The sequence below is a fragment of the Leucoraja erinacea genome, unplaced genomic scaffold (genome assembly GCF_028641065.1).
Source record: "Leucoraja erinacea ecotype New England unplaced genomic scaffold, Leri_hhj_1 Leri_53S, whole genome shotgun sequence".
NCBI lineage: Eukaryota > Metazoa > Chordata > Chondrichthyes > Rajiformes > Rajidae > Leucoraja > Leucoraja erinaceus.
In genome coordinates, this window is record NW_026576443.1 from 280480 (window position 1) to 301228 (window position 20749).

At 46.4% G+C, this 20749-nt stretch overlaps 1 protein-coding gene across 3 annotated transcripts in view; it reads right to left on the reverse strand.

The window, feature by feature from the left end:
- LOC129694088 (nucleophosmin-like) overlaps positions 1 to 11145 on the reverse strand; it is a 124967-nt gene extending 113822 nt beyond the window's left edge. The window contains exons 1-2 of one of the 3 annotated variants that reach the window (XM_055630812.1): positions 11043 to 11145; positions 2413 to 2495 (exon numbers count right to left, since the gene is read on the reverse strand). In XM_055630812.1, coding sequence (XP_055486787.1) covers positions 2413 to 2495; positions 11043 to 11145 — 186 coding nt within the window. Of the gene's footprint in view, positions 1 to 2412; positions 2496 to 3104; positions 3307 to 7155; positions 7274 to 11042 lie in introns of those variants that run through there. The other 2 variants (XM_055630814.1, XM_055630813.1) reach the window with 2 other exon arrangements.
- Between the last annotated feature and the right edge of the window lie 9604 nt (positions 11146 to 20749).

Here is a 20749-nt window from a genome sequence, read left to right on the forward strand (position 1 = left end):
GGTGGACCGAAGGGCCTGTTTCCACGCTGTATCTCTAAAGTCTAAAAAAAAAAGTGGACAGGGGCAAAGCTTCCCACCTCCCCCACAAGGAGCGGCGAGTGCCTGGAACACTCTGCCAGGCATGTTGGAGGAGGCAAACCTATAGTGGCTTTTCACCACTATCGTGATGATAGGTAGGTACATGGATGTGCAGGGAGTGGAGAGATGTGGATCAAGTGCAGGCAGAGGAGATTGGTTCAACTTGGTTTGGAACAGACACAGTGGGCCGAAGGGCCCGTTCCGTGCTGTACTGTTCTGGTTCTTAACCTGGTCAGTTGTTGGAAATGTGAATCTGCGGCTGTCAAGATATAGTTTGGGCTGGGGGGGGGTGCTTTGGTCCACGAATGAGCTGCTCAAAACGTTCCTGTTGCTCATCCTTGCCCAGCTCACTGCTCCTTTGGGCCTCCAAGTCAGTGCTTGTCCATCTGCTTGCTTCACTAGCAATATTGCACAAGAGCAACTTAATTAGAGGACTCGACACTATTTTTATTCTTTTCAGCGCTTTTTAATCTTTTCCCCCATTTTAGCTAGAGCCAGGTGTCATTCCTCTGGCTAGACGTTAAATACTACTGCTTCTCTAACTTGTATCTCTCATTCCAAGACCTTAAATTTGTGGGCCACACTTTTTGATTTTAGGCAATTTGAAAGCTCCTGTGATGCAACACTGAAGATAAGTGGATGAAAGTAGATTACATAAGGTGATCATTTCCACTTCAAAGGTGATAAAGTGCTCTAATTTGCCCTGTGGATTGTTGGGTAGCAATTTATTGGTTCTTTGTAAAATGCGAGCATGCTTTCTTTGCAATTCCAAACCGATTTTTCTGACTAGTTGCATTTGATTTGTGCCTTTTATAGCATTGTCATCCAAAGGCATTTTGTCTGAAGGAGGACTAGTACCGAGTCACAGAATGAGCTAAAAGCTTAACCACTGCAAAACCCTGTGAAGGACGATTAGTTATGGGAGGCAAAGGTTGACAAAAATGCTGGAGAATCTCAGCGGGGTCGAGACCCTTCTTCAGACTGAAGAAGGGTCTCGACCCGAAACGTCACCTATTTCTTCGCTCCATAGATGCTGCCTCACCTGCTGAGTTTCTCCAGCATTTTTGTCTACCTTTGATTTTTCCAGCATCTGCAGTTCTTTCTTAAACAAGTTATGGAAGGCAAGTGAGCTGCCTGGGTAATTGGAATTTAGAAAAGGCAGGAGTTCAATAAAATGTTCTTGCAAGCTGGCAGGGGTGAAGGCAGTGACAATGTTTAGTTTAATTTAGAGATACAACGCGGGAACAGGCTCTTCGGCCCACTGCGGCCGTGGCGAACAGTGATCCCCGTACACTAGCATTATCCTATACATTAGGATCATATAAAATATTACCTAAACATACGAAACTATACATCTTTGGAGTGTTGGAGGAAACTGGAGCAGCTGGAGGAAGCCCATGCAGTCACGGGAAGAACGGACAAACTCCTTGCAGACAGTACCTGTAATCAAGGATTGAGCGCAGCAGGTCCCTGGCGCAAAGGTAACAAATCTAACCCTGTACCACATTTAGGAAAATTAATTAGTCATACACTGATACAGTGTGGGAACAGGCCCTTCAACCCGACTTGCCCACACTGGTCAACATGTCCCAGCTACAATAGACAATATTACTACACTAGTACCACCTGCCCCCTTTTGGTCAACATCCCTTCAAACCTATCCGTGTACCCAAGATAGACACAAAATGCTGGTGTAACTCAGCGGGACAGACATCATCTCCTGTCTGCATTTCGTTGTCTCTGTACTGTACACTGACAATGACAATTAAATTGAATCTGAATCTGAATCTGAGATGCTGCCAGTCCTGCAGAATTACTCCAGCATTTTTTGTCTATCTTCGATTTCAACCAGCATCTGCAGTTCCTTCCTACACATTCCATCCATATACCTGTCTGTTTCTTAAATGTTGGAATAGTCCTTGCCTCAACTCCCTCCTCTGGCAGCTTGTTCCATGCACCCACCACCGTTTGTGCGAAAAAGTTACCCCTCAGATTTCTATTAAATCTTTTCCCCTTCACCTTAAACCCATGTCCTCTGGTCTTCGATTCCCCTACTCTGGGCAAGAGACTAAGTGCATCTAACCGATCTATTCCTCTGATGATTTTATACAACTCAATAAGATCACCCCTCATCTTCCTGCGCTGCAAGGAATAGAGTGCCAGTCTGCTCAACCGCTCCCTGTAGCTCAGACCCTCCAGTCCTGGCAACATCCTCGAAAATCTTCTCTGTGCCCTTTCCAGCTTGACGACATCTTGACACCTGCACTCAGCACAAGGTCAGGAGAGAGGAGACAAGTAGACTTTCCAATTGCACACACAGCTCACGATACTCACCGTTCTCAGAACCAGTTGGTGTGCCGTCGAATCATCCTGCACCTTGAACTTGTACTCTTTCTTTGATCCTTCCAGCATGCACCCTGGACAATGAGAATTTAAACTGTAAATATAATCAACTGCTCCCACCAACACATTTGGAAATTAGTGCACACATTAACGCTCGAGACAATAGACAATAGGTTCAGGAGTAGGCCATTTGGCCCTTCGAGCCAGCACCGCCATTCAATGTGATCATGGCTGATCATCCCCATATCCCCTGACTCCGCTATTTTTAAGAGCCCTATCTAGCTCTCTCTAGAAAGCATCCAGAGAACCTGCCTCCACCGCCCCCTGAGGCAGAGAATTCCACAGACTCACCACTCTCTGTGAGAAAAAGTGTTTCCTCGTCTCCGTTCTAAATGGCTTACTCCTTATTCTTAAACTGTGGTCCCTGGTTCTGGACTCCCCCAACATCGGGAACATGTTTCCTGCCTCTAGCGTGTCCAAGCCCTTAACAATCTGATATGTTTCAATGTTGATGTTGATTTAGGAAGGCTATGGCTAGTTTTTGAGTGGGGGTGGGCAAAAACATAATTGATGCAGACTCATTCCAAGTGTTAGCACGCCTTAGTGTATTAGAAATCACCATAGGAAGGTTGCAAGGAGTAGAACAGCTTTGAAAGTCAATCAAAAGCCTGTCTGAAACTTACTGACTGGTCTTCCAGTGCAAGGAGCTATCCACTAGGGTCCCAACCAAAATGTCTGAAGAAGGGTCTCGACCCGAAACGTCACCCACTCCTTCTCTCCAGAGATGCTGCCTGTCCCGCCGAGTTACTCCAGCGTTTTGTGTCCATCTTCAGTTTAAACCAGCACCTGCAGTTCCTTCCTACACATGTTCTCCAGGGATGCTGCCTGATCCGGCAAGATATTCCAGCACTTTGGCGGCACAGTGGGTGCAGCGTTGGAGAGGCCGCCTCACAGCGGCAGATACCCGGGTTCGATCCTGACTGCAGCTGCTGTCTGTCTGGAGTTTGCACGTTCTCCCGATGACGGCGTGAGTTTTCTCTGGGGGCTCCGGTTACTTCCCATATTCCAAAGTCGTGCAGGTTTGCAGGTTAATTTGAAAAATTGAGACTCATGCTGTTCGAAGGTGAGTCTCACAAATGAGTGCAATGTTCCTGCATTGCACCATGATCTATGAATAAACTGCATTATGTAATTTCAAAGTCTGTGAAAATTATCGTTTAGTTTGGAGATAAAGCAAAGAAACAGGCTCTTCGGCCCACCAAGTCCATGGCGACCATCAATTGCCCATTACCACTAGCTCCATGTTATCTGACATTGCCTGCACACTGCAGTCAGGATCAAGTCCGGGACTCTGGCACTGTGAGGCAGCGGCTCTATCAGTTTAAGGAACAAATTGCTAAGAACAGGAAACCCATTTAGTGACACCGGCCGATCATTAAGTGTTAACCAGAACAATAAAAGACTCTAAACACGTTTTCCAACAATCTAGCAAGTTTTTTTTCCCCACCCACTTGGAATTGAGCCTCAGATTTAAGCAATTTGAAAGGCAGAAACTGTAGAAATGAATGGATTTGTCAGCTCTAGAAACATGATCTTAGAGATTTATAAGAGCATGAGGGGAATAAATAGGGTAAAAGCAGACTCCTCTACCCATAGTAGGGAAATCAAGAACCAAAGTACAGACAATAGGTGCAGGAGTAAGCCATTCGGCCCTTCGAGCCAGCACTGCTATTCATTGTGATAATATCTGATCATTCACAATCAGTACCCCGTACCTGCCTTCTACCCATATCTCTATCTTTAAGTACTCTTGAAAACATCCAGTGAATTGGCATCCACTGCCTTCTGAGGCAGAGAATTCCACAGATTGACAACTCTCTGGGTGAAAAAGTTTTTCGTCATCTCTGTTCTAAATGGTCTACCCCTTATTCTTAGACTGTTTTCCAGTCGGGATTTCGGCCACATCACAGCACCGAGACTGCACTCACTAAGGTCCTAAATGACAGACATCTAAACAGTGATGCATCAAAAGCTTCAGTTTTGGTACTTCTAGATCTCAGTGCTGCTTTTGATACGGTGGACCACAACATACTGCTTGACAGACTGGAGAAGTGGGTGGGACTCTCTGGTTCTGTGCTGGACTGGTTCAAATCTTACTTGAAAGATCGGGATTATTTTGTTTCCCTTGGTAATTTTGAATCAGAACGTACAAAACTCACATGCGGGGTTCCTCAGGGCTCCATTCTTAGACCCATTTTGTTCAACATTTATATGCTCCCCCTAGCTCAGATCATAGAGCATTTTAACATATCCTACCACACCTATGCCGATGACACACAACTATATATCGCAGTGTCACCACATGACCATAGTCCCCTACACTCACTGAGCCAGTGTGTCAAACATATCAATTAGTGGATGAACCAGAACTTCCTCCAGCTCAATGCAAATAAGACAGAAATTATTGTCTTTGGTCCCAAAAAAACAAGGCTAGAGGCGAGTGCTCAATTCTGTTACTGACCTACAAGGCACTGAAGAGGATGATCTAGGTCCAAAATACATCTCTGACCTACTTGTTGTATATGAGGCGCCTAGACTCCTCAGGTCTTCAGGGACAGGTTTACTCTGTGTTCCCAGGGTCAGAACTAAAAAGGCTGAAGCAGCATTCGGTTTTTATGCTCCACACCTGTGGAACAAGCTCCCTGAACACCCGAGGTGTGCACAGACTGTAAGCGCATTTAAATCAGGCCTAAAAACACTGTTGTTTACTATAGCTTGTCCATAACCCGACATGCAGGTAATCTTAACCGTCTAATTTTAACCCCTTTTATGTGCTTCTTAAAATCGTTTTATTGTTTCACTGACGTTGTTTTATTATTCATACATTTGTCATATTGCTTATTTTGCAATTTTTAATTATTGACTATTTTATTTTTTCTTTCCTGTAAAGCACCTTGAATTGCTGTTTGCACGAATGGTGCTATATAAATAAACTTGCCTTGCCTTGCGGCCCCTGGTTCTGGACTCCCCCAACATCGGGAACATGTTTCCTTCCTCCAGCTTGTACAATCCCTTAATAATCATATGTTTCAATAAGATCCCCTCTCACAATCTAAATTCCAGTGTATACAAACCCAGTCGCTCTATTCTTTCAACATATGACAGTCCCGCCATCCCGGGAGTTAACCTGGTGAACCTACACTGCACTCCATCAATAGCAAGAATGTCCTTCAGATTTGGAGACCAAAACTGCACACAATACCCCAGGTGTGGTCTCACTAGGGCCCTGTACAACTGCAGAAGGTGAGAGAGGGAAAACATTAACAGGAACCCGAGGGGGAACTTTGTCACACAGAGGGTGGTCTTCTTTTTCTTGCGAATGAAACATAAACCAAAGGAATAGTTAGATCTCAAGCCGGGTGTTCAGCAGCCAAGTTGTTGTCTCTGCGTCAATGTCTGCCAGGCCCCTGATCTCCATTTGGTGGGTGGTAGAGCTGGCACCCAGAGATGACATGGTTGGTTGTCTGTTGTTCTGCTCCGCATTCACAGGCTGGGCTCTGGCGGAGCCCGCATCTCCACATGCTGGCATTGAAACGCCCAACTCCGGTACGAAGTCTGTTGAGCATCACCCATGCTCCTCTGGGGAGGTCAGATCCTGGACAGCTTTTATCTGGTGAAGAGATGTAGCTGTGTAATGGAGATGAGGTTGTCTTTCACTCCTGTGACCACTTGGTGGTTATCCAGTGTGCTTTTGTCTCAGTTGTTGTTAGGATGTTGTTAGGAGAGGGTGGTGGAATACGTGGAATGAGCTGCTATAGGTGGTCGAGGCATGTACTATCGCAACATTTCAAAGCCATTTGGATAGGGATATAGATAAGAAAGGTTTAGAGGGAAATGCCCTAACACTGGCAGTGGGACTAGCGTAGATGGAGCATCTTGGTTGGCATGGGCAAGATGGGACGAAGGGCCTGATTCCGTGCAATGACCCTCAGTATTATTCACTGCCGGCAGATAGTTAAGATACAAGATTTTTCCCCTCTTGTTTTCTCGGTAGTACAACCAAATCTACAAGTTAGAGCTTGAGAATGAATTCCACTGTCAGCATTATTAACATTTTGGCACAATTCTAAAAAGATTACTTAAGGGGTTAAATGAAGCTAGAGAAATCAATTTTGGCCCAAATAGGAGCACACCACCTCCCTCTAGTGAGGCAGTCACTAAATCAAACAGCTCAGAAATGGATTACTTGTATCTTGCCCGATAGACATCGAACATCGTCCAACATCTAATCTCACCCACAAAAGCAGCAAAGTCAGAACACTGACCAAAACACAAAGAGTAGGAAGAACTCAACAGGTCTGGCAGCAACCTTTTTCAATTTTAGCGCGCACTATAAAATTGTCTCTTCAGCCCACTGAGTCCACACCGACCAACGATCCCCATACACTAGCACTATCATACACACACCAGGGACAATTTTACAAACTCCAAACAGACGTGGTCAGGTTCATAGAAACATAGAAATTAGGTGCAGGAGTAGGCCATTCGGCCCTTCGAGCCTGCACCGCCATTCAATATGATCATGGCTGATCATCCAACTCAGTATCCCGTACCTGCCTTCTCTCCATACCCTCTGATCCCCTTAGCCACAAGGGCCACATCTAACTCCCTCTTAAATATAGCCAATGAACTGGCCTCGACTACCCTCTGCAGCAGAGAGTTCCAGAGACTCACCACTCTCTGTGTGAAATGTTCCTGGTGCTGTAAGGCAGGAACTCTACCACTGCGCCGCCCAAGAATGAATAGACAACATTTTGGGTGGGGACCCTTCTTCAGACCAGAGTCTACCTGCAACCAGACTGCAGAAAGTCCAAACCTCATGTCCATTCCCTCAGATGCCGTGTGTAGGAAGGAACTGCAGATACCGAAGATAGACACAAAGTGCTGGGAGCAACTCAGCGGGTCAGGCAGCATCCCTGGAGAAAAGGAATAGGGAAATTAGAAGCCGACCCGCCACCTATTCCTTTTCTTCAGTGATGCTGTCTGACCCACTGTGTTACTCCAGCTTTTTGTGTCCACCCTCACAAATGCTGCCTCATTGGCTGAGTTCTTCTGGCACTTTACGTTTTGCTAAAGATTCCTGCACCCGTGGTTTCCTGTAGGCCATAATATAAAATTATAAAAGGACTGGACAAGCTAGATGCAGGAAAAATGTTCCCAATGTTGGGCGAGTCCAGAACCAGGGGCCACAGTCTTAGAATAAAGGGGAGGTCATTTTTCACCCAGAGAGTTGTGAATTTATGGAATTCCCTGCCACAGAGGGCAGTGGAGGCCAAGTCAAGTCAAGTCAAGTCACATTTATTTATATAGCACATTTAAAAAAACAACTCGTTGGCGAAAGTGGTTTACATTTGTTATAAGAATAATATAAACAAACAAACTATATACATATAGCCCTCGCTCAGTGGACGTCAGGAAATGCTTGGGAGTATAGATACGTTTTTAGTCTTGACTTAAAGGAGTCGATGGAGGGAGCAGTTCTGATGGGAAGGGGGATGCTGTTCCACAGCCTAGGAGCTGCAACCGCAAAGGCGTGATATTTGACTCGGCACTGAAATTTGACAAGCAAGTCAATGCCGTGGTAAAAGCTAGCTTCTTTCAGCTTCGGGGATGGTAGGATGGAGAGGATAGTGGCAGGGTTGGGAAAATCAGGGTAGGTAGATGAGGCACAAAATGCTGGAGTAACTCAGCGCGTCAGGTAGCATCCAAGAAGACCAAGGAGCTCATTGTAGACTTCAGGAAGTCCAGAGGTGGCACGCACACCCCCATCCACATTAACGGGACGGAGGTGGAACGCGTTTCTAGCTTCAGGTTCCTGGGAGTCAACATCTCCGATGACCTCTCTTGGACCCACAATACCTCTACTCTGATCAAGAAGGCTCATCAGCGTCTCTTCTTCCTGAGGAGACTGAAGAAGGTCCATCTGTCTCCTCAGATCCTGGTGAACTTCTACCGCTGCACCATCGAGAGCATCCTTACCAACTGCATCACAGTATGGTATGGCAACTGCTCTGTCTCCGACCGGAAGGCACTGCAGAGGGTGGTGAAAATTGCCCAACGCATCACCGGTTCCACGCTCCCCTCCATTGAGTCTGTCCAAAGCAAGCGCTGTCTGCGGAGGGCGCTCAGCATCGCCAGGACTGCTCTCACCCCAACCATGGACTGTTTACCCTCCTACCATCCGGGAGGCGCTACAGGTCTCTCCGTTGCCGAACCAGCAGGTCGAGGAACAGCTTCTTTCCGGCGGCTGTCACTCTACTAAACAACGTACCTCGGTGACTGCCAATCACCCCCCCCCCGGACACTTATTATTTATTTTTTATTCAAATCGTTTGCTATGTCGCTCTTCAAGGGAGATGCTAAATGCATTTCGTTGTCTCTGTACTGTACACTGACAATGATAATTAAAATTGAATCTGAATCTCTAGAAAAAATAGTTAGGGAGCACCAGGGCAATTGGGAGGCAACAATGGTGGTTGTCATAAGGTCATACGTGATAGGATTAGACTATTTGGTCCAGCAAGTCTAATCCACCATTACTACTCCTGACCTATCTTTCCCTCGTAACCCCATTCTCCAGCCTTCTCCCCATAACCCTTAACCAAGAATCTATCAAACTTCGTTTAAGAAGGAACTGCAGATGCTGGAAAATCGAAGGTACACAAAAAATCTGGAGAAACTCAGCGGGTGCAGCAGCATCTACGGAGCATCTGAAGATGGGGTTCGGCCCGAAACGTTGCCTATTTCCTTCGCTCCATAGATGCTGCTGCACCCGCTGAGTTTCTCCAGCTTTTTTGTGTACCATCTATCAAACGTCCCCTGATATATTATATCCATTGACTTGGCCTCCACAGCCTTCCCAACAGGCTGCCCAATAAGTCAACAGAGCAATTGAGTTGGCACCACTGCAATCGGGGGACAGGCAGCATTTCTGGAGAAAGGGGTGACGTTTCGCATTGAGAAGGGGCTGAACCCAAAATGGCCCACTCCTTCTTTCCAGAGTTGTTGCCCGTCCCGCCTGGTTACTCCAGCATTTTGTGTCCATCTTCGGTTTAAACCGGCATCTGCAGTTCCTTCCATGTTCTCTAGGGATGCTGCCTGATCCGGTAAGATATTCCAGCACTTTGGCGGCGCGGCCGTGGAGTCGCTGCCTCACAGCGTCAGATACCCAGGTTCGATCCTGACTGCGGCTGCTGTCTGTCTGGAGGTTGCACGTGTTTTATTGTCATGTCCCAGACAGGACAATGAAATTCTTGCTTGCTGCAGCACAACAGAATATTGTTCTCCCAGTCCTTCTCTCCAGAGGTGCTGCCTGTCCCAATGACAATAGGTACAGGAGTAGGCCATTCAATGTGATCATGGCTGATCATCCCCAATCAGTACCCCGTTCCTGCCTTCTCCCCATATCCCCCGACTCCGCTATTTTTAAGAGCCCTATCTAGCTCTCTCTTGAAAGCATCCAGAGAACCGGCCTCCACTGCCCGCTGAGGTAGATAATTCCACAGACTCACCACTCTCTGTGTTTCCTCGTCTCCGTTCTAAATGGCTTACTCCTTATTCTTAAACTGTGGCCCCTGGTTCTGGACTCCCCCCAACATCAGGAATGTTTCCTGCCTAGAGTGTGTCCTAAACAATCTTATATGTTTCAATTAGATTCCCTCTCATCCTTCTAAACTCCAGCTACTTACTTACACCAGCTTTGTGTCTACCTTCAATTTAAACCAACATCTGCAGTTCTTTCCTGCACATTGCCATGGTAATTGGAGAGGGGAGGGATGTGAAATAGGGTAGCGCCAGGGTAATTTGGGGGGGGGAGAGGGGAAGGGGGGAGAAATAGGGTAGCGCCAGGGTAATTGTGGGGGGGGGGGAATAGGGTAGCGCCAGGGTAATTGTGGGGGGGGGGGGGGGGAGGGAGGTTTACGGGTAGCGCCAGGGTAATTGGGGGGGGGGGAATAGGGTAGCGCCAGGGTAATTGGAGGGGGGGGGGGGGAATAGGGTAGCGCCAGGGTAATTGGAGGGGGGGGGGGGGATAGGGTAGCGCCAGGGTAATTGGAGGGGGGGGGGGGGGGAAATGGGGTAGCGCCAGGGTAATTGGGGGGGGAATAGGGTAGCGCCAGGGTAATTGGGGGGGGGGGGGGAATAGGGTAGCGCCAGGGTAATTGGGGGGGGGGGGGGGGGGGGGTAGGGTAGCGCTCAGGGTAATTGGGGGGGGGGGGGGGCGGCCAGGGTAGCGCCAGGGTAATGGGGGGGGGGGAATATGGTAGCGCCAGGGTAATTATTTGGGTTGTGAGGTGGAGGGGGGGGAGGAGGTTAGGAGCGGGAGGGAAGGAGAGGGGGAGGGGGAGAGAGGGGCGGAGGGGGAGTGGGAGGGGGGGGGGGAGGGAGGTTTACGGTCGACGACGACAGCTGGGGGGGGGGGGGGGGTGAGGTGAGGAAGGAGCAGGAGTTACTGGGGGGAGAGAGAGATGGTGGTAAAAGCTGAGGAGCCGCTCCGAGACGGCCCACTTGAGGCCTTGGTCCTGTCTGGGCCGGGCGGCTGGCCGGGGCGGGGCGCCGCTTACCGAAGAGCCTGACGTTGGGGTTGTTGGGCAGTTCAGTGGGGCCCGGGGTGGCCGTGGCCGTGGCCGTGAGCGACCGCTCTCTCCGCTCCAGAGTATCCATCATCGACGCGGCCGACGACCAAATCCGTCACCCGCTCGCTCCCGTCCGCGCTCCAGCGCCCCCGCGCGGCCAGTCACCGTCTAGCAACCTCCCGCCCCCGCCCTGATTGACTCTCCACTGGACCAATCATGTCGCAGTCCCGTGTGAGGGACTCCCCAGTCGACCAATGGTAGTTCGTATCCCCTCACGTCCCCCGCCCTCACGTCAACACGTCGCCGTCCCCCCCCCCTCACGTCCTCCCCCACACGTCTCCCGCCCTTACGTCATCACGTCCCCCACCCCCTCTCACATGACCTTGGGTTTAAGAAGGAACTGCAGGTTACTGGACATCCCAAAAGTTGATCTGGAGATATGGGAGGCAAAAATTCAGACCTAAAGACAGAATATCATAGCCATATAGATAATAGATACAGGGAACACCTCTTAATTTTCACAGACGCATCAAAGGATCCAGTAGCTGAAACAACAGGGGCGGGCGGCTGTGGTAGTCCAGGGGATGAATGTTGAGCTTTACAAAAGAACAAACAACTATTTGACAGTATATACAGTGGAACTGTACGCTGTTTTGGTGGGAGTTCGGTGGGTGCAACCATGTAAAGTAGTAATATGTAGCGACTCATTATCTGCAATCCAGAGTATTGGGTCTGGTGCATCCCATAGGCGGCCTGACTTAGTTTATGAAATCCTGCTACTATTAAGCCAAGTGACAAGGAGGGGCAGTGACGTGACTTTGTTGTGGGTCCCAGCGCACATTGGTGTTCTAGGGAATGAAAAGGTGGATAAATTGGCAAAGGAGGCTGTTAAAAAAAGAAACAGGTAAACTTACAACTGTCCAAATCTGAAGGAAAACACATTGTGTGGAAAAAAATAAATCAGGAGTGGCAACAATACTGGGAACAGGAGACAAAGGGGAGACACCTCAATTCGCTACAAAACCGAGTGGGCATTACAGCAAGAAGAGGGGGGAACAGGAGGGAACGGGTAGTATTAACAAGATTGAGGATAGGACACACTCACCTGAACAGCACATTAAAAATATTGGGAAAACACCCTACTGGGCTGTGTGAGGAATGCAATCAGCCAGAAACAGTTCAGCATGCCCTAGTTGCATGTAGGAGATATGAGACAGAAAGAGGATTTATGATCATTGAAATGAGGAAAATTGGATTGACAGAAATATCAGTAAAGAACTTTCTAGAGTGTGGAGGGAAAGGAAAAGGAATAAAGTTGTTGTTTGATTTCTTGAGGGCCTCTGGGCTTATAAAAAGGATCTAATGTAAAGACATGAGTACTGTGGAATGAAGCCAGAAGGTGGCAGCAATGCAACATTGCGGATGCCGACTGCCGTAAAACTCCAAAGAAGAAGAAGGAGATGCAGATAAACTACAGAGGGCTATAATAAAGGTACAAGAGTGGTCATATAAATGGGGATTCAAATTTTCTGTGGAAAAAACAAAGATAATGTTTTTTACTAGGAAGAAAATTGGTAGTGAGGTAAAACTAAAATTATATAACTAGGAATTGGAGAGAGTAAAATACCATATATTTTTAGGTTTATGGTTTGATGAGAAGATTACATGGATGGTTCATATTCAGAAAGTAGTGGACAAATGTAAGAAGATACTTAATGTAATGAGATGTTTAGTTGGATGTGATTGGGGGGCAGATAGAACAGCTTTGAAGGCTATATACACTGGGTTAATTAGATCTGTGTTAGATTATGGTTGTGTGGTGTATGGGTCGCATCAAGTATTTCTCTTAAGAAAATAGACAACATTCAATATCAGGCATTGAGAATATGTACAGGTGCAATAAAAACAACTCCAACAGCAGCATTACAGGTTAAAATGGGGGAGATGCCTCTAGAGATGAGAAGGATACAGCTTTCATTGAATTACTGGATTAACCTACAGGGCCACAGTCAAGAACATCCAGCACAAGTTACTGTCAAACCATGCTGGGAAAAGGAGAGAAGGGAAATAAAAAGTTTTGGATGGACAGTGACCCAGAGAGCATTACAAATCAGCATAGCACAATTAAAATGTGGTTCCAACGGTTCCATTACCTTCAATTCCACCTTGGATACTTCCAGATGCAACAGTAGACTTTACAATATTAGAACAGAAAAACAAGGATAAACAACGTATGTATAATTCATTCATCATACAGGAATACATTGACAGATACTACAGCTTTGTCCAAATTTATACAGATGCATCAAGAGATTCAGTAGATAAATTAGGAGTAGCATTTATTGCACCAGAATTTCACATCAAAGTAGGGAAGAGGATGAATAATGAGGTCTCAGTATACACAGGTGAAATGATTGCAATATTGTTAGCGGTACAGTGGGTCGAGGATACCAGGTCTTTAAGGACAGTTATTTGTTCAGATTCAAGTTTAGCAATAAAGAGTTTACAGCACAGCCATTCAGACAGTAGACCAGACATTTTGATAGAAATACAACAAACACTATTCAGAATTCAAATGATGGGGCTTACAGTCATATTTTTATCTGTACCAGCACACATTGGCATTAGAGGAAACGAAATGGCAGATAAGGTAGCAAAAGAGGTAACAAAAAGAAGTATTCAAGAAGGAACTGCAGATGCTGGAAGATCGAAGGTACACAAAATTGCTGGAGAAACTCAGTGGGTGCAGCAGCATCTATGGAGCGAAGGAAATAGGCGACGTTTCGGGCCAAAACCCTTCTTCAGACTGATGGGGGGTGGGTGGGGAGAAGAAAGGAAAAAGGGAGGAGGAGGAGGAGCCCGAGGGCGGGGGGATGGGAGGAGACAGTTTGAGGGTTAAGGAAGGGGAGGAGACAGCAAGGGCTAGCAAAAATTGGGAGAATTCAACGTTAATGCCATCAGGACGCAAGCTACCCAGGCGGAATATGAGGTGCTGTTCCTCCAATTTCCGGTGTTGCTCACTCTGGCAATGGAGGAGACCCAGGACAGAGAGGTCGGATTGGGAATGGGAGGGGGAGTTGATTTAAGTATTAACATAGGTAAAACTGAAATCAAAGACATTATTAAGCAAAGACTGAAGGAAAGATGGCAAAAGCAATGGGAGGAAGAGCAGAAAGGACGGTGGTTCTACAGAGTCCCGAGGAAAGTGGGAGAAATGAGATGTGCAGGAAAAAACAGAAAAGAGGAGACAGTAATTTCAAGAATCAGATTTGGTCACACTGGTCTAAATAGTACACTTTTTATAATAGGGAAGCATAATACAGGCAGATGTGAATGCTGTGGCAAGAAGAGACAATAGAGCATGTAATTATACATTGTGAGAGGTATGAGGAAGAAAGAAGACAAATGAGTGAACGATTAAGAAAAGAAAAAGTACAATTTGATTTAATAGATATTTTACAAAAGAATTCATATAAGTGCAATCAAATCCTAATGCTTTTTCTCAGGGTAACCAATTTGTTTGGAAAGATATAGGTTATTAGTATATAAGTTATAATGTTATTTGATCCACATTCCATACCAGTTGGTGGCGGTAATGCACTAAAAAGTTGTTTGCCAACCGCCAAAAAAAACTACGTAGAAGAAGGAAGGAACTGCAGATGCTGGAAAATCGAAGGTAGACAAAAATGCTGGAGAAACTCAGCGGGTGCAGCAGCATCTATGGAGCGAAGGAAGTAGGCAACGTTTCGGGCCGAGACCCTTCTTCAGACTGAAGGGGGGCGGGGAGAAGGAAGGAAAAAGGAGGAGGAGAAGCCCGAAGGCTGAGGAAAGGGAGGAGACAGCAAGGGCTAACAAAATTGAGAATTCAATGTTCATGCCCGCAGGATGCAGACTCCCCAAGCGGGAGATAAGGTGCTGTTCCTCCAATTTCCGGTGTTGCTCGCTCTGGCCATGCAGGAGGCCCAGGACACAGAGGTCGGATTCACAGAGAGGGGGCAGTTAGAGAGGAGGTTGTAAAACTGTCTCCGGAGAGAGGAGCCCTTGGCCGTTGCTCCAAAGGAGAGTCAACCTTTGGAGGGTCTATAGCACGGCGCTGATTAGCGAATGGTGGGCCGAGGGCCCACTTTTTTTTAATTGTAGAAATACTTGTATTCAAAACAATAAAAATAAACATACAGCCTATTAACACGATCAAAGGCTGCCTATATGGACAGTTTACGAACAAACGGCCACCAGATCGCCAACTTTATCAACAATACGCTCGACCTCCCACCACGGCCAGCGTTAACGGAAGGCCCCCAGAGTCTCCAGGGACACGCGGGCACGGAAGTAGGCCCGGGAAAGGGGCAGGCAGCCGACTGGTATGACCATTGACTGCCCGCTGCCTGGATCCATGAATGGCCATCTTGTCTTGGCCAGGCCTAGGTACAAACTGACAGGGAGACCCCCCCCCTGCTCCCGGCCCTCCCACCTCTGCAGCCAATACTCTCCCCCCCCCCCCCCCCCAGTCCAGTTTGATTGACTGCACATCAGACCAATGGGTGTGTGCGTCTCACGTTCCTACGTTCCGACCTTGCTACGTTGCTATGTCCTCTGGTCCTGGATTCCACTAATTTGGGCAATCGACTCTGTGCATCGACCCGATCTATTCCTCTCATGATCTTCTACACCTCTATAAGATCACCCCTCATCCTCCTGCGCTCCAGGGAATATCAGTGTGTGCACTCTGTGCATCATTTCTAATTTCTTCCCCTGTGTCGCTGTTTTTGTTTAGTTTTCTCTGTGTTATGAGTTTCACGAATTGCACCTTTTCTTGGTGGTGCATGTTATGTTGCTTTTTCCTGTGTCAGCTGAGGCTGCAAAGGGTTCTCAGTCATATCCGCGTCTGGTGGTTTCTCTGGAGTTATGTGTGGGCTGTAGTTCTCCAGTCTTTGGGGTGTGGGAGGAAAGCGGAGCACCAGGCGAAAAATCCACGTGGTCACGGGGAGAATGTCCCTGATTCTTCCTCTGTGAAGGAAAGTCAACCTTCTTTTCCCTTGGTTTGAATCGACCCACCTTGTGTACCGTTGGCTCATAAACATAGACATAGACAGAAAATAGGTGCAGGAGGAGGCCAATCGGCCCTTCGAGCCAGCACCGCCATTCATTGTGATCATGGCTGATCGTCCCCAATCAATAACCCGTGCCTGCCTTCTCCCCATATCCCTTGACTCCACTAGCCCCTGGAGCTCTATCTAACTCTCTTAAATCCATCCAGTGACTTGGCCTCCACTGCTCTCTGTGGCAGGGATTTCCACAAATTCACAACTCTCTGGGTGAAAACGTTTTTTCTCACCTGTCTTAAATGGCCTCCCTTTTATTCTAAGACTGTGGCCCTGGTTCTGGACTCGCCCCAACATTGGGAACATTTTTCCTGTATCTAGCTTGTTCAGTCCTTTTATAATTTTATATGTTTTTATAACATGCCCTCTCATCCTTCTAAACTCCAGTGAATACAAGCCTAATCTTCGCTGATGACCTCTTCGCCGATGACCTGCATTCTTGTCGCTGGTATCTCTGAGATCTACATATGTCCACAATCTCCTGCAGTGTCAGTTTCCTCTTCTGAAAGAAGGGTTTCGGCCCGAAACGTTGCCTATTTCCTTCACTCCATAAATGCTGCTGCACCCGCTGAGTTTCTCCAGCATTTTTGAGTACCTTCCTCTTCTGAAAGAGTGTCTTCCTAGTTGACTGGTCTGCAATACGACTGACGATTTAGCATTCATAGCAAAAGGATTTGAGTATAGGAGCAGGGAGGTTCTACTGCAATTGTACAGGGTCTTGGTGAGACCACACCTGGGGTATTGCGTGCAGTTTTGGTCTCCTAATCTGAGGAAGGACATTCTTGCCATAGAGGGAGTACAGAGACGGTTCAAGTTCAAGTTCAAGTGAGTTTATTGTCATGTGTCCCTGATAGGACAATGAAATTCTTGCTTTGCTTCAACACAACAGAACATAGTAGGCATTGACTACAACACATGAATAAATAAACTGATAAAGTGCAAATAACAGATAATGGGCTATTAATGTTCAGAGTTTTGTCCGAGCCAGGTTTATAGCCTGATGGCTGTGGGGAAGTAGCTATTCCTGAACCTGGTCATTGCAGTCTTCAGGCTCCTGTACCTTCCACCTGATGTAGCAGGGAGATGAGTGTGTGGCCAGGATGGTGTGGGTCTTTGATGACAGCCTTTTACTGACAGCCTTTTTGACGCAGCGACTGCGATAAATCCCCTCGATGGAAGGAAGGTCAGAGCCGATGATGGACTGTGCAGTGTTTACTACTTTTTGTAGTCTGATTTTGTAGTCTAATCAGCACCAGCCTGATTCCTGGGATGTCAGGGCTTTCATATGAAGAAAGACTGGATAGACTCAGCTTGTACTAGCTAAGATTGAGGGGGATCTTATAGAAACTTACAAAATTCTTAAGGGGTTGGATAGGCTAGATGCAGGAAGATTGTTCCCGGTTGGGGAAGTCCAGAACAAGGGGTCACAGTTTAAGGATAAGGGGGAAATCTTTTAGGACCGAGATGAGAAAAACATTTTTAGTGGTGAATCTCTGGAATTCTCTGCCATAGAAGGTAGTTGAGGCCAGTTCATTGGCTATATTTAAGAGTGAGTTCATCTGTGGCCCTTGTGGCTAAAGGGATCAGGGGGTATGGAGAGAAAGCAGGTACAGGATACTGAGTTGGATGATCAGCCATGATCATATTGAGTGGCGGTGCAGGCTCGAAGGGCCGAATGGCCTACTCCTGCACCTATTTTCTATGTTTCTATGTTTCTACGATGCGATCTCGAATGTGGCTTTCTTTCAGGCAATCGCAGAAGTTGCATGTCCTAGCAAGCTCCTTCAGCTCTGCAACACACAATTCAACGCTTCCCCTGGTTTCTGGTCTCGTTTATTGAAAATGAATCTTTCATACATTTCATTCGTCTCTCCTATTATGACGGTAGACATCTTGTCGATGATGGCGTTCACATCCCTCATCTGCTACCGTTTCAAACATCAGGGTATTGAAGATTCGCAGTCCTTCCGGTCCAAGAGTATGCAGGAATATTACTTTTTGATACTGTTTCCCCTTCTTATCCAGTTCTGTTATTACTGCATAATTTTCGTACATTTGTTTAAACATTTTCCACTCTTCCACCCAGTTCTCTATGAGCTTTAGATTAGGTGGTAGAGCCACATGGAAATTTGGACTGGCCTGCGCCATTTTGAAATATCAGCATATCCCCCTCGCTCTTAATAGCTTTTGTATCGTTTCGCTATAAGCACAAAGTGCAACTGCATAATTTGCGTAATATTCTCTAATATCTTCTACTACTATCGAAAATATTTTCAAAACAAAACTCAATTATTTTTTTTCATATAACGTGTGCTATCTTTAAGCAGTCTGCCACAACACTGATTTACGCACTGCATCTTATCTTTGTGTGCTCCCTGAGCATTGAAATTCCTGAAAGCTTTTCAAAGAATTTTTCTAATCATCACAGCGTCCATTTGATCCACAAGTCCTCACTTTCACCACGTTTTGATATGTGTCTGCTTACGATATAGTTAAAACTAACATATATTACACGGAGAAAAATGGCTCCACACATACTCGTGTAGGGATCAAAAGCAAGAATTATTTATTTCCAACTTAACCATATAACCATATAACAATTACAGCACGGAAACAGGCCATCTCGGCCCTACAAGTCCGTGCTGAACAACTTATTTCCCTTAGTCCCACCTGCCTGCACTCATACCATAACCCTCCATTCCCTTCTCATCCATATGCCTATCCAATTTATTTTTAAATGATACCAACGAACCTGCCGCCACCACTTCCACTGGAAGCTCATTCCACCCCACTAACACTCTCTGAGTAAAGAAGTTCCCCCTCATGTTACCCCTAAACTTCTGTCCCTTAATTCTGAAGTCATGTCCTCTTGTTTGAATCTTCCCTATTCTCAAAGGGAAAAGCTTGTCCACATCAACTCTGTCTATCCCTCTCATCATTTTAAAGACCTCTATCAAGTTCCCCCTTAACCTTCTGCGCTCCAGAGAATAAAGACCTAACTTATTCAACCTATCGCTGTAACTTAGTTGTTGAAGCCCAGGCAACATTCTAGTAAATCTCCTCTGTACTCTCTCTATTTTGTTGACATCCTTCCTATAATTGGGCGACCAAAATTGTACACCATACTCCAGATTTGGTCTCACCAATGCCTTGTACAATTTTAACATTACATCCCAGCTTCTATACTCAATGCTCTGATTTATAAAGGCTAGCATACCAAAAGCTTTCTTTACCACCCTATCTATATGAGATTCCACCTTCAAGGAGCTATGCACGGTTATTCCCAGATCCCTCTGTTTAACTGTATTCTTCAATTCCTTAAAGGTCACTGACTAATTTACATAATTATATGCGCAAGTCTGAGCATGAATACAGCATATGCATAAATTATATGGATATTGTCACAGAGTCCCAACCTACGCAACCGCTCCCTTTAGTTCCACCCTCTAGTCCTGGCAACATCTTCTCTGCACCCTTTCCAGCTTGACAACATCAGACTCTGAATATGAAACGCCACCCAACGAGTCTAACGCGTTTCTTTTATTCCTCCATTGGGTGGCAGTGTCCCCTAAGTTACAGACACACTTCTGAAATATATTTTCTTCATCCGAGTTAAATTTGTCGTTTTAATTTTTTTGTAGCAACACTTTGGAATATAGTACAGGATTTTGCTTTGCCTTTCGGTTGGTGTGGACAGTTCCCTTTGAAGAGGATATCGACCATTTCAGCAAACAATTAGACAGGTACATGGATAAGCTAGACAAAAATGCTGGAGAAACTCAACAGGTGAGGCAGCATCTATGGAGCGAAGGAAATAGGCAACGTTTCGGGTCAAGACCCTTCTTCAGACTCTGAAGTCTGTCCAACTTTGCCCTGTAGCTGAAACCCTCTAATCCAGGCAGCAGTCTGGTAAACCTCCTCTGCACCCTCGCCAAAGCTTCCACTACTTTCCTGTTTGCCTTGAAGTGCCGGAGAATGAGGGAGGAACCTGGTAGAAGAATATCAACTTTTTCCCGTTTTAAAAATGTACCACATCAATTATACCACCGGGTGGCGCTGCGATGTCAGCTTCACCAACAGTCTGTCTGTCCTTTCATCTTTTTTTTGTTATGTTTAGTGTGTTTTGTATTGTATTGTATATCTTTATTGTCATTTCCTGAGTATTCGCATACCCAGAGGAAACAGAAAAACGTTGCTCAACCAGTGTCCATTCAGTTTGCATGAAAAAATAAATAGAAATGAAAATAAAAAAATACATGTCATGAACAAATTTAACACTCTACTAAACATTCAACAGCCGTTCCGACCGGCAGCGGCACAACAGTGGCTCTGCTGCAGTGTGGGGGTTTGTGCGCGATACTTGGCAGGGGGCAAAGTCCATTTAACAGTCTTATAGCCTGTGGGAAGAAGCTGAGGAGCATCCTGCTGGTTTTGCAGCTAATGCTCCTGTACCTCTTCCCAGATGGGAGGATGGAGAAAATGTCATGCGATGGGTGGTAAGGGTCTTTGATGATGGAGATGGCTCTGTTGATACATCTCTTCCTGTATATGTCCAGCAGGAAGGGGAGTGGAGCACCAATAATCCTGCTTGCG